Genomic DNA, 13,991 nt, shown 5'->3' on the forward strand with positions numbered 1-13,991 from the left:
CGGCAACCTTAACCCACTGAGCAAGGCCAGGGATTGAACCCGCAACTTCGTGGTTCCTAGTCGGATTCGTTAACCACTGAGCCATGACGGGAACTCCCAATTTGGATATATCTTTATATCTAAAGTGATCAAGCTCTGATCTGAAACATTTACCAAGACAGTAGAGAGGGAGGAAGACCCCACATTTGACCCCTACTGCCTTGCGTGAAAAAGGTCTTAGGTAACTGTATAAGGTTGTTTCCACAGTGCAGGAGGAAGAAAATGTCATAAGGAAAAAAAATCTTAAAAGAAAAAGCTCCAAGGCAGAAAACTAAAAACACAAGGCAGATACTTGAGATAGGATGCCTTCTGTGGGCAAAGAAACCGTCCCCCACAGGGGCACAGGAGTTTGAGGAAATGGTGCAGGGCCTACAAAGCTATGGGCTCAATTGTGCAGATGCAGCTTAGTGCATCAATCCATCTCCTAAAGATGGACATTTGGATTGCTTCCTGTCTTTTGCTATGACAAATAATCCCATATTTGTATTTGTGCAGCTACTTATTTAGGATAAATTATTGGAAGTGAAACCTTTGGGTAGAAGGGTAATGCATCAGTCGGTTTTTTTTTTTTTTGCTTTTGCCTTTTTTTTTAGGGTGGCACCTGAGGCATATGGAGGTTCTCAGGCGAGGGGTCTAATCAGAGCTACAGTTTGCTGGCCTACACCACAGCTGCAGCAACACCAGATCCCAGCTGCATCTGTGACCTACACCACAGCTCATGGCAACACCAGATCCTTAGCCCACTGAGCGAGGCCAGGGATCAAACCCGCAACCTCATGGTTCCTGGTCAGATTCGTTTCCGCTGTGCCATGACAGGAACTCCATCAGTAATTTTTTTTAACTTATTTTTTTTTCCCCCTAATTTACTAAGATCTCCTCTAGTTGGCTGTGTGGGAGTATCTCTTTTTTGCAAAGCTCAAGGTCTTCCATTCGTTGACTGTGACCATGACTGTGGACTTTTAAAGTGAAAGTGGAGGAAGGGCCTGCACTAAATGTGAGCTTGCTCAGATCACTCACTGTCCTGTTCCAAGCCCTCCTCATGCTGGAGCAGCCACACATCCGCTCTTCTCCTACTGCTCACCTGTGAGACACAGAGCAGACACACTGCCCCTGACAGGCCTTACACTCCTCTGCTCTGGTCCTTTCTGAGGCTCGAATCTAACTCATTCTTCAAGGCATACACCTAATAACATCTCCTTTGGAGCCTCCCCAGTCCACAGTCTCCTTCCTTCCACTTACCCCAGCACCCACTGTTAACACCCGGGCGGTACCATGCCATCAGGTTACCATTTTTTTTTTCTTTATTATGATTGATTGAATCATTATTATGATCCTTTTTCTTTTCATTTAGCGTGAACAATAATCTAACGGTCAACACTTTAGTTGTAGTGCAGTACTTCCCTGAGATCTCTTACTTTTGGGGGTACCGTGGAATTTCGCCTAGTTTGGCCAAAAGCAAAAGAATGGGCTTGAGCAGAGTAATTAAAAATATGAATCAAGTAACCTGGAAAATTGTCTTTAGATCTTTTTCTTTTACTTATTGCTACTGGACAAAAGAAAGAAAATCAGAGCTGCAGCTTCTGGCCTACGCCACAGCTTGCAGCAACGCAGGATCCTGAATCCACTGAGGCCAGGGATTGAACACGCATCCTCACAGACATTATGTTGGGTTCATAACCTGCTAAGCCACAGTGGGAACTCTGCTGCTTCTTTTTGATGTCCTTGAAGTCCCTTCTGCACACCCCTGTCATGATACTTTGGGTACCTATCCTCTCCCTCATTCAAAAAGCCTGAATAGGCTACTTCCACATGTTGACCCTGTGCACAGGGTGGGTGCAGAGTTTCAGTTTCCCTTCCTAGTTTGTGAGCTTGCTGGGGGAAGGGATCGTGCCTTAACAATCTATTAAGTCCACAGCCCATAGCAAGCATGTGAGGGAGAAGGGCAGAGTGCTTAAAAACGTGGATTTTTTAAAATCTGGATTCAAATCCTGGCTTTTACACTTCCTTACTAGGAGTCCTCCCTCACGTTAACAGATTCCTCTCTAAGCGAATGGAGATAATAGTAACTACCCATGGTAGGTATGAGGAGAAATGAGATAATACATGGAGAACACTTAGGACAGTGCCTGATACCATGATAGGTGAGCCAAAAAAGTTAGCTAACAGTAATGGAAATAAGAATATTCTTTTTTTCCTAAATTTTCATTTTTTTCTTTTTCCCTTTCTTTCTCTTTTCTTTCTTTTTTCTTTTTCGTTTCTTTTCTTTTCTTTTTTCTTTATTGGCCACCCTGCAGCATATGGAGTTCCTGGGCCAGGGATCAGATCCCAGTCACAGTTGCAACCCATATGGCAGCAGCAACCAGATCCTTTAACCCACTGTTCTGATTGGGGATCAACCTGTGTCCTGGGGCTGCAGAGATCCTGCTGCACCACAGCAAGAACTCTGAAACAGAAATATTCTTAAACCACAATGAGCATTCATTGGTTTGTGTATCAGCCTTCCTTTCTTCAGAGGTTCTCATTACTTCCCCTTTGTGTGGCTCAAGTTGTTGGTTCTCACTCCAGGGACCACCCAGAGACTCAAGCTTATTAGTCTGGCACCAGTGATTGGTCCAAGGCTGGGCATGTGACCCGAACAGGCCCAATCAGAGTCCTCCCTTTATTTAATATAAGAAGACTGGGAGAAAGATGTTCTTTCTCGTTGCTAGGGTTCTAGCCACATTCTCTACAGCTGTTAAGTAGAAAAGTGGGACGGATGGAGAGATTGAGACTGGAAGAGTTGAATCCCCAATTCCAGCTCTGCATTTCATTCTTTGAGCTTTCCCTCCTGCCTTCTCACTACGTGAGGAAATAAAATAATAGTAATGTGTAAAGTAACATTTTTTGAGTACTTACTATGTATTAGACCTTGTGCTGAGAGCCTTAAACCTGAATTAACTAATTTAATATTCCCAAGAGACTTATGAGAAAGATGTGATCATTAACATTATTCCCATTTTACAGATCAAGAGGCTGAGGCATGGAGTGGTTATACTAACTTGCTGAAGACTGTCCAGCCAATGGCTGAGCCTGGACTTGGTACCCAGGCAGTCTTAACCACTTCACCACATTGTCTTACAAACTCTGCTTAAGTAAGTTTAACTCTGGCTTTTCTCTCTTGCAATGGAAAGACACCCTCTCCCCTGCCTCACCTGTAGAAGTCTCAGCTCCCAGTGGCTTTTCTTCTTCAGGCCAGTCTCCACTATCTGAGCCCTGGAAAGAAAACTCTTCTAGGCTGGAAAGGGACTGTAGCTCCTTTGGAGGTGTTCTGCACGGGGTGCTGTTGGTGCTGATAACGGCCGACACACGGAGCGGCACGGACACAGCAAAGGGCTTGGAGATGTTCAGGGCCTTGCGCTGGTGACGGGGAGAGGGCTCCATCTGGAAGAGGCTGCTGGTAAAGACAGATTTGCTGGGGCTGTCGTTTGAGGTGTAGAACATACCCAGCATCTTCGGGGCTGTTTGCTCACTCTCGGGATCCTCGATGGGCCGGAATACCTTCAGCTGCTCCGGTGGCGGCCGGGCCTGAGAGCCCTGCATCTGACTTCGGTCATTGCTCACATCAAAGCCCCCCTCCGCCCCCGCTGGCATCCCCTCCTGGCCCCATTCGCCCTCCTGCTTGCTGAGGTCACACGAGCTGCCAGTGCTAGTTGAATGCATTTTCACTGCTGGAATGAAAAATCCACCAGTGGTGACTGTTCGATTGAAATTTCCTTTGGTTTCTTTCCCTGGTGAAAAAGCAAACAAACATGGTTAGCAGCCTGGGCACACACACCTCACAGCCTTCTGGTAAGAATACCTGAATTCACAATATTCACAAGACTTGAATCTTGGAAAGGCACACAGCATGCTAATTAGGGCACAGCCGTGCTAATAAATATAACATCTGGTTGACAAGAGGAAGCATCTTCTTATGTGCACAGAATTCTGTTATGATGCCCTCATTTGCTGTTGAATCATACATATTTGTTTTAAGCTTTGTGGGTAGAGCAGTTTCCAAAAGAAAGTCCCTGCTAAAATTGCTAAACAGGGCAGCCATCCACCAAGCTTAATATTAAATGTAGATCGAGAAAAAATTAAAAGACAATGAGAGATGGTAGGAAGATGTTTGCTCAAAATGAAGAAGACAAATGGGCTGAAATAACAGAATCATGTTTCATTTTCAAACTTTTGAACTTCTTGTTTTAAGTCTTCTCTGGCAGATGGACCCAAACAGGGGTTTGATTTCCTAGCAAGGAAATAAATGCTGTTCTCAGCTAGACCTTTCCGCCTTTTTCCAGGCTTCCTCCTGCTGATTCAGAGGATGAGAAACTAGAAATGTAAATTAACTAAATATTAGAAAGCCCAGTTATGAGGAGTGAGTTCCTGACTGACTTAGAAGTGTAGGCAAAGAAGAGAAAAATCTGCATGGGAAATAAATAAGCTGAAGAGACTATGACTGAATTGCTGGGGATCTGGAAAATAATTCCCAACTAGGCATGAAGGTCTATGCCTTGGGTAACATTAGGTTTAAAGTTCTTGGCCCATTCTGTAGAAGTGTCATTATCTCTTAACACATGAGGAAACTGAAGCTTGAGAGACTAGATAACCTGCCCAATGCCCACAGAAGTGGTGACCTAGCTTCTGAAATATTAAATCTTGCAAAACTGGGCAAGGTCTGCCCCTGTGAGGTTTCAAAACCAAGCACATTGGTGAATATAAAGGTGAGAAAATGTTAAGAAGAACGAGTTAGCTTTAAAAAGACCTCACTGAATCTTCTACAAGTTTAGAATTATTTTTTGGAAGTTGTCCTGAAGATTTTCCTGCATTGTTTCAGGCTGCCTCATTTATCAAGGAAAAAAATATCCTGTATTAAAGGAACTAGAAAGTCGTGGGATAAATATGAGGGATTTTAAATAGTCTGCTGTTAGGGATGCCCCATGTCTTTTTTTTTTTTTTTTTTTTGTCTTTTTGCCATTTCTTGGGCTGCTCCCGCAGCATATGGAGGTTCCCAGGCTAGGGGTCGAATCGGAGCTGTAGCCACCGGCCTACGCCAAAGCCACAGCAACTTGGGATCCGAGCAACCTACACCACAGCTCACGGCAACGCCGGATCGTTAACCCACTGAGCAAGGGCAGGGACCGAACCCGCAACCTCATGGTTCCTAGTCGGATTCGTTAACCACTGCACCACGAGGGGAACTCTCCCCATGTCTTATAAGTTGTAGCAGTGCTCATTGGCTGCTTAACAAAAACAGCAGCGAGGGCCACAGACAAGACAGCCCTTAAGGCTGGAGCTGTAAGAACCGACATGGTGAGGTGCACCTGGCAAGCACTATACACACATCTACTCCAACAAGCAATGATCAGCTCATGCCAGGCTGGTGCCCACCCATGAAGGTTTATTGATGAATGAGGAGTGGATCTACCAACTCAAAATCATGACCTGACAAACACAAATGAAGCTAATTCCCCATGGAAACACTTAAATTCACAGCTCTATGCCCCAGGGGGAGCCTCTTCTGCTTTAGTTTTCAGGTAGCGATATTTTACCTCGTTAGGGTTTGAATGTAAAGAGGCTGCCATCTCCAGCTGTGGTTGGCGGAAGGCTGGAGAAAGAGACCTCAGGGAGGGGCTATTGCCAGGGCTAGGTGAACCCCTGATGTTCAGGAGGGGTCAGGGAGGGATTTGGCTTGGGGGATTGTGCGTGACCATGACAGGAGGTGAGCAGGTTCTGTGGTTCATGAAAGTGAGTCTGGTGTGGGAGCGCCTGTCTCTGGTCTCCACGTTGTAATCCCCAGTCCCGCCTCCAACTCTAAAAATCTCACCTTCCACGGGCACTGAGCACAGCGAGTCCATGCTTTTGGCTGGTCGGATAGTAGCCTTTTCCACTACAGACAAAAGAAAAAAATATTCCTGGTGAATGCACGTTAGGAGGAAGTGTTTAGAACAATAGTTCAAGCCATAAGTACAAAAGAGAAATTTCTTTAGGAAAGTTTTTCAAGTGTTTCTACTTTTCCCCTTTGGAAAACATTCCCCATTCCACTTTAGATGTTCCTACTTTCCTGAAGGGACTGCCCTCATGAAAATAGGGTATTTATCGGGTCATTGCTTGGCGAGGGTTCAATCCCTGGCCCAGGAGCTTCTGCATGCTGTGGACATAGCCAAAAATATATGTGTGTGTGTGTGTGTGTGTGTGTGTGTGTGTGTGTGTCATTTATAGATCAAAGGTTTATTAACATTTTACAGATAAAGATAAACTGCAATTTTGTCACATGGCTATTAGCAAATGAGGAGTCCTGAGTTCAATTTTATTGTACAGAAAAGATTCAAAGATTCATCTACAGGGTAGAATCCATGGAGCTCCAGGCAGCCCCTCCTATTTGGCTGGCCAGAAAGCAGTGTTCTTGGCTGCAGCTACATCTCTCAACACTGGGGAATTTGGTATGACAGGTGAGAGGGCCCAGGCGGACTTTTCTCTCTCTATCCCAGGATTCACCTTCCTCCCACAGGCAGCTCTGCTCCTTGAGGTCTTCACACTGGTTGCTCCCTCAAGGCTCTCACCCACCAACCTCACTCTGCAGCAGATCCCAACCAAACCTTTTTTGAGCACCTGCTATGTGCCTGGCAGGTTCTAGGCATCTTTGTAAGCCACCTAAGCAGGTTTTCAGAGGAGTGTGGTTTAATAAATACAATGTTATTATTCCAGGCACAGGATTAGGCACTTTCACAAACATCATGTCTTTTCAGGAAGCCAACTTGGTTGGAAGGTAGGCTGTGGTGAGGATTAAGTTAACCTAGATTGAGTAAATGCTCAAGAAGAAGTAACTATGTTTATTGCTGTTGATGTTATTCAGGATAAACTAGAGTTCAGCAACAAGGGGGAACCTAGGAGATGGTTCTAAAAGAAGCACTGAGTTAATTGGCTCTAACTCACATTGGACCCTAACATTGGGCCCTAACTCACACTTGTTTTGGCCCTCTTTTAAAGTGCCCCCATTATTCTTTTCTTTTTCTTTTTTTCTTTTTTAGGGCCACACCTGTGACATATGGAGGTTCCCAGGCTAGGGGTTGAATCAGAGCTGCAGCCACCAGCCTAGGCCACAGCCACGCCAGATCTGAGCCACGTTTGCGACCTGCACCAGAGCTCACAACAATGCTGGGTCCTTAACCCCCTGAGTGACACCAGGGATCCTCATGGATACCAGTTAGGTTCATGACCACTGAGCCACAATGAGAACTCCCAGTTCCCCATTTTTTCTTTCTTTCTCCACGCCCTGCTCCTTCTGAGAGGCTCTCAATCAGCCCCTTTGCCTCCCTGTCTTGGGGCTCCTGGGGCCCACTAGGCTATGGAAGGACACAGCAATATTCATCCAAAGCCCTGACAATGACAGGATCACCTTCCACCTCCTTCCATATGTAAGCCAGAATTCCCATCCTTAGAAGATCTACTATTCCCACAAACATACAGACTGACTTCTAAAACAGCCTGGCCAGCATCCCTTCATTCATATATTCTGAGAGGAGATTCTGCCTTTGTTTTCCAGGAGCTGCATTTCTGGACTTCCTCTGGGTTTCCTGTATCAGCCTTTAGGGGTAGAGAACAGGTGACCCTAAATGTCGAGGAGGATGGACCATAGTTCTGCCTGCAGGGTCATCAGTATTCACCAGCTCCTGGTGGCCCTGGCAGCCCTGGTGGCCACAGCAGCTGCTTTTGGGAATAGCCCCCAGGAATTCCCTGGCTCCTTTTCTGGAGAGTAAGCACTCAGGGCTCCTTGGCTTGTGACTATATGGGTGTCCCTTTGTACTCGTGGGGGATTGGTTCCAGGACCTACACGGATACCAAAATCCACAGATGCTCAAGATCCTTATATAAAATGGTGTATGTACTACAGCCGGCTTTCCCTAACCATGGATTCTGCATTTGTGGAGATGGAGGGCTAACTGTATTTAGGTTACATTTTCCTGTCTGAGATCTTGGCCTCATGGAAATGCATCCACCAGTTTTCTCTGAGTCCTTGAGGCTCCTCTTATTTATTTACTTATTTATTTATTGGTCTTTAGGGCCTCACCCACGGCATATGGAAGTTCCCAGGCTAGGGGTCGAGTCGGAGCTACAGCTCTTGGCTTACACCCCAATCACAGCAACATCAGATCCGAGCCACGTCTGCGACCTACACACAGCTCACGGTAACACCAGATCCCCAACCCACTGAGTGAGGCCAGGGATCAAACTAGCAACCTTGTGGTTCCTAGTGAGATTCCTTTCCGCTGTGCCACAACAGGAACTCCGAGGTTACTCTTTTAGATCATCTCTGTGGTTTTATTTCCCTGCTCAAAGGAGTTCACTTTGGAGGGTTCCCTAGAATCTTTCTGTTTGATAACATACAAATTCCAGTACACGAGTCTCTGGGAGACTTCAAAGTTTACGGATCTCGATTTAGTCAATACCCAAGTCTTTCTTACCTTTAGTATTTCCTATTTCTGTTCCATTTTCTAAACATGAAATATCCCTTCACCTGAGCCACAACTGGAACTCTTAGTTCTCCCTTTTTTCTTTCAGCTGCCTCCCCCCTTGCTCCCCAACCCCCCAATACTGTTGATGGTGAATCAATTTTTTTTTTCTGTTTACAGTCATACCCGTGGCATGTGGAAGGCCAGGAGCTGAATCGGAGCTGGAGCTGCATCAGCAGGCCTATGCCACAGCCACAGCAACACGGGATCCAAGCCACATCTGCTATCTATGCCACAGCTTGCAGCAAGGCAGGATCCTTAACCCACTGAGTGAGGCCAGGGATTGAAACCTGCATCCTACAGACACTGTGTCAAGTTGTTAAGCCACTGAACCAAAATGGGAACTCCAGGCTTTTAAATGCTCTTCATTATGGAGGGTTTTTTTTTTTTAAGATTTAAATATATTAACGCACCGACTTCCTTTTTTCACATGCGTGTTTCAACAAATAGCAAGCCCATGTGCCACTTACAGTGACCATGCTGGTGAATTATGGCCATAAGGTTCCCTCTGCCCCTCAGTCTTTAGTTTCTAGGGTTCCAGCAACCCTATTCTGGTGAAAAGTGGCCACTCAGGCAATAGTAAGGCCACAGAGAGCCACTTATATTGACACTGATAGTTCTTTATCACCCCTGAGTTCCATCAAAATTCAGCCAGTTGGATGATCTGATTAGCTTGTACATGAGATATGAGACCAGTGGTTTTTAACCCCCGCTGCATATCAGAATTCCCTGGGGGAGCTTTTAAAACTGATACTCTGACTTCACCAGAGCACTCCTGAGGCAGAGCTGCTGTGGGTGTGAACCACACTGTGGGTGATTCTGAGGTGCCGCTGAGCTGAGAGGTCTGGCCACAGATATCCTGTGCATTCTGTGAGTTTACCACCATTTGACCCAGCACCTCAGGCTTCTTCCTTTTGAAAACTACTTGGGGTGGAAATCTTCCTAAGTCAAGATCAAAGCAAATCATTTATTCTATTTTTACTCACTTGTTTTGTTCTATTGTTTCAACTTTTCGTTTCTTGGCGAACCTCTTTCATTGTGCCACCGATTCTGTAACTGCAGTTCTCTCTGATGTGCTTCAGCAAATCTATTCTTAGAACAGGAGTTTCTTGCCAGGTACTCCTCCTTTTAAATTCTCCTTGGAGGATCCTAATTTCTGATTTGTATCTGATCTATCATACCTATAGCGACCTGCCCTCTTCACCTGGGCTATCTTTCCATTTTGTGAAAGACATGTTTCCCCACATAATGAATATTACAGATGCCCCCCCAGAATCCATTTCCCTTCCCCCTTCTCATAGAGCCCTTGTGCTTCCTGGAGGCATCTGACTGTAATCCCGTTCCTCACAGCAGGGTTGGCTCAGGAACCCAGGCCTAAGCCCATCAGCACAAGGCACTCCCTTGGCCATAGTGATTGATCTATGTGACTCTTCAAAGGCTGATACTGGAGCAGGGGGAGGTGGACAGACACTTAATGGGGCTTTCTGGGACTTTCTGGGAAAGAAGGGTCCCTGCCCTTAAGAGCAAACTACCAGAAATGATGTTCTTTCTCCCTCTGGACATAGTGATAGTCAAAGACAAAGCCTAGAACTACTATAACCACTTTGTTGCAGCAAAGGAAGCCAGGCTGGGGATAAAGCTGATTCACCAAAAAGGGCATAGCTTGGGAAAACTTGGGAAAAAGGAGACAGAGCCACTGTATTAAACCACCCCTGAAGCCTCCCTACATCTGGCTGTTCCAATAAATTCCCTCATTGCATAAGCTAATTGAGTTTGGTTTGCTATTATTTACAGCCCAAATTTCTGTAACTGCTATACCCTGTGACATCCCTCATTATTCCAATAGGCAAATACGATTTCTAATATCTCTGCTTTATGATCCTTGGTATACAATTGTCATAGGGGTTGAGTAAGGCTTTTAAAAATATTATCTCATTTTCTCCTATAGGCATTAGTTTTTTTTCCCCCAAATCTTTATTATTAAGAATGTCAAATATTCAGAAAAGTTGAAGACCTCTAAACCTACCACCTAGATTGACATTTTGCCAAAGGTTCACTTTATCTATTTCTACCTATGTACCTATGTTTTGCTGTATCATTTGAAAGTGAATTTTAGTACTTTGACAATTCATCCTTAAATACTTCAACTTTAGTATATGTCTCCTAAGAACCATCAGCACATTATGAAAATTTACTATTCCTACATATCATCCAAAATCCAATCTATTTGTCCCCAAATTATCTTCTGTAGTCCTTTTTTTAAAAAAACTAGGATTCAGTCAATATTTGCTCATTGCATTTGTACATTTACCTTTTACTACTTCTCTTCATAACTACTGCCTCATTCTTTTTTAGGGCCTCACCCATGGCATATGGAAATTCCTAGACTAGGGGTCGAATTGGAACTACAGCCACCAGCCTATGTCACAGCCACAGCAATGCAGAATCTGAGCCATATCTGTGCCCTATACCGAAGCTCACAGCAATGCTAGATCCCCAACCCACTGAGCGAGGCCAGGGATTGAACACTCATCTTTATGGATACTAGTCAGATTCGTTTCTGCTGTGCCACAACAGGAACTCCCCTACTGCCTCATTTTTTTTTTTTTTTTTGTCTTTTTAGCTATGTCTTGGGCCGCTCCCGCGGCATATGGAGGTTCCCAGGCTAGGGGTCGAATCGGAGCTGTAGCCACTGGCCTACGCCAGAGCCATAGCAACGCGGGATCCGAGCCGCATCTGCAACCTACACCACAGCTCACGGCAATGCCGGATCGTTAACCCACTGAGCAAGGGTAGGGACCGAACCCGCAACCTCCTGGTTCCTAGTTGAATTCGTTAACCACTGCGCCACGACGGGAACTCCCTGCCTCATTTGTAAAAAATCATGCTTTCAATCTATAACCTCAAGGTCATTATGATACATTTTTTTTGGCTTCTGTTTCTGACACCACATTCAGCAGGATTGGTTATATTCCCTATTATATAGTGGTTCCCTCCTGTATCAATTCCTATTTACTACTCAGATATCATTCCCACAGGGCAGCAACCTGTTTAAAAATCATGACCTTGATCCTGGGGGGAAAGGAACAGATCTTTCACACAACAGAGTTCAATGAATAAGTGTAGAAGGAATGATGGAATGGAAAATGATCACTTGGCAAACACCACAGAAATAACTGTTGCAGGCAAGAACCACTGATGGATGTTCAAATTCATGGATGAAACTACCAGGGGAAAAAAGGGCATTTGCATAGTCTGAAACTATCTCCCACAAGATAACTTAGTAATTGCAGAGGAAAAAACGGTAACTTTACAGGGACCAACCTTGTAGATGACACTTTAACCAAGTGATCAAAGTTAACAACACCAAGGCTAAAACAGTGACCTCACATGCCCTGCCCACTCCCCACCACGATGCACTGAGTCAGCACAGAATACATAACCTGAATCTAACCATGAGGAAACATCAGACAACTCCAAACTGAGGTAGAGTCTGCAAAATAAATGAACAAAACGCTTCCAAAGTGTTATGGTCAGAAAGACTGAGCAACTGTCCTAGGTTGGAGGATTAAGGAGGCATGACATCTAAATGCCATGCGGGTTCCTGGATTGGATCCTAGGCCGGACAAAGGACATTAGTAGAACAACTGGCCAAATATAATTAAGGTCTGTAAATTATTTAATAGTATTATATCAACATTCATTTTATGGTTTTGATCATTGTATTACAGTTATCAATATGTTAACATTTTGGGGAACTGTGTGAAGGTATATGGGTTCTCTGTGTGTATTTTTGTAAATTTAAAATTATTTTATGGAGTTCCCATTGTGGTGCAGCGGAAACAAATCCGACTAGGAACCCTGGCCTCGTTCACAGCATTGCTATGAGCTGTGGTGTAGGTTGCAGACGCGGCTTGGACCCCACGTTGCTATCTATGGCTGTGGCGTAGGCTGGCAGCTGCAGCTCCAATTCAACCCCTAGCCTGGGAACCCCCATATGCCATGGGTGCGGCCGTAAGAAGACAAAAAGACAAAAAAACAAAAAACAAAAAAACTCTTTTAAAAAACCAAAAAGACTCTTTAGTAAATTTATAAATTACTCTTTCAGGGTTAGTGAGTTTGATGTAATCAAACCAAAGACTTAAGAAACAGAACTGAAAAAAATAATAGGGAAATTCCTTTATGGTATAGCAGGATCCTGGCGTAGGTTGCAACTACAACTTGAGTCTGATTCCATATGCCACAGGTGCAGCCAAAAAAAAAAAATGTACATATGTATATATCTTATAAACATAACTGCTGTTGATTCTTACCTGAGAGCCTCTGTCCTCTCACAAATACACTCCCATTTCTGCTCAGCTTTGATTTGGAGTCTGATCCAGAACGTCCCAGGTTAAATATTGATTTCCATTTCTTTGACTTACTGGAGAGCTTTCTTCTAAAAGAGCCAAACCATAGGGGTTAATTTGGTAACTGGCCATCTCAATGGGACTGGTTTTTTGTTTGTTTTTTTCTTTTTTTTTTTTTTTTTTTGGTCTGTATCTTTGACATGCGGAAGTTTCCTGGGCCAGGGATCAAACCTGTGCCACAGCAGCAACCTCAAGCAGTAAACAGTGAAGGCCTCTGCACTACAAGGGAACACCATCAATGGGACTTTTAAATTGAGAAGGAACACTCCAAACATGTTCTTAGTTATGAACAGCTCTGACAAGGAAAGAAATTTCTCTCTAGGAGTTCCCGTGGTGGCGCAGCGGAAAGGAATCTGACTAGGAACCATGAGGTTGCGTGTTGGATCCCTGGCCCTGCTCAGTGGGTTAAGGATCTGGCATTGCCATGAGCTGTGATGTAGGTTGCAGATGTGGCTCAGATCTGGCATTGCTGTGGCTGTGGTGTAGGCTGGAAGCTGTAATTCGACCCCTAATCTGGGAACCTCCATATGCCGAAGGTGAGGCCCTGAAAAGACAAAAGACAAAAAAAAAAAAAAAGAAAGAAAGAAATTCCTTTCTAAAATCCAAGTTGAGCCTGATGCTCACCCTGTCTGGGGATGCCACTGGTGAATCAGCATGAAGGACCATATTCCCCAGAGGAAGGGGCAAAGATGTTCTATTACAGGCAGGGTGAGGGCTAACAGAGGCAGGGGTCAGTGGGAGACTCAGAGATCACAGACTACCACAGTTCTGAGAATTCCAGTAGGAATTCTGGGAAGTACTTTAGTCCCTGGTTTTCAAAGACACCTAGCCCTTACAGGAGCAAACAGTGAAAGCCAGAGACCTCAGTCCTGTTATGCTCCCTGCACTGCTGCCACACTGCTGGGACTTCATAGGGGAGGAGAGGGCTGGTGAAGGCCTTTTTGGACTGAAAAGGGGGTGGGTAAGAAAGCTGCATGGAAGAAAGCCTGGCCTCGGAGAGTTATAGGCTGCT

At 44.8% G+C, this 13,991-nt stretch overlaps 1 protein-coding gene across 1 annotated transcript in view; it reads right to left on the reverse strand.

Moving 5' to 3' along the window:
* The window catches only part of ARHGAP31 (Rho GTPase activating protein 31), a 108,573-nt gene that overhangs the window by 8,939 nt on the left and 85,643 nt on the right, over nt 1–13,991 (reverse strand). Inside the window, exons 8-10 of the mRNA XM_047791654.1 lie at nt 12,884–13,008; nt 5,885–5,947; nt 3,231–3,806 (exon numbers count right to left, since the gene is read on the reverse strand). Of these exons, the coding sequence (XP_047647610.1) occupies nt 3,231–3,806; nt 5,885–5,947; nt 12,884–13,008 (764 nt within the window). The remainder of the gene's footprint in view (nt 1–3,230; nt 3,807–5,884; nt 5,948–12,883; nt 13,009–13,991) is intronic.

This window comes from Phacochoerus africanus, chromosome 1, assembly GCF_016906955.1.
Source record: "Phacochoerus africanus isolate WHEZ1 chromosome 1, ROS_Pafr_v1, whole genome shotgun sequence".
Lineage (NCBI taxonomy): Eukaryota > Metazoa > Chordata > Mammalia > Artiodactyla > Suidae > Phacochoerus > Phacochoerus africanus.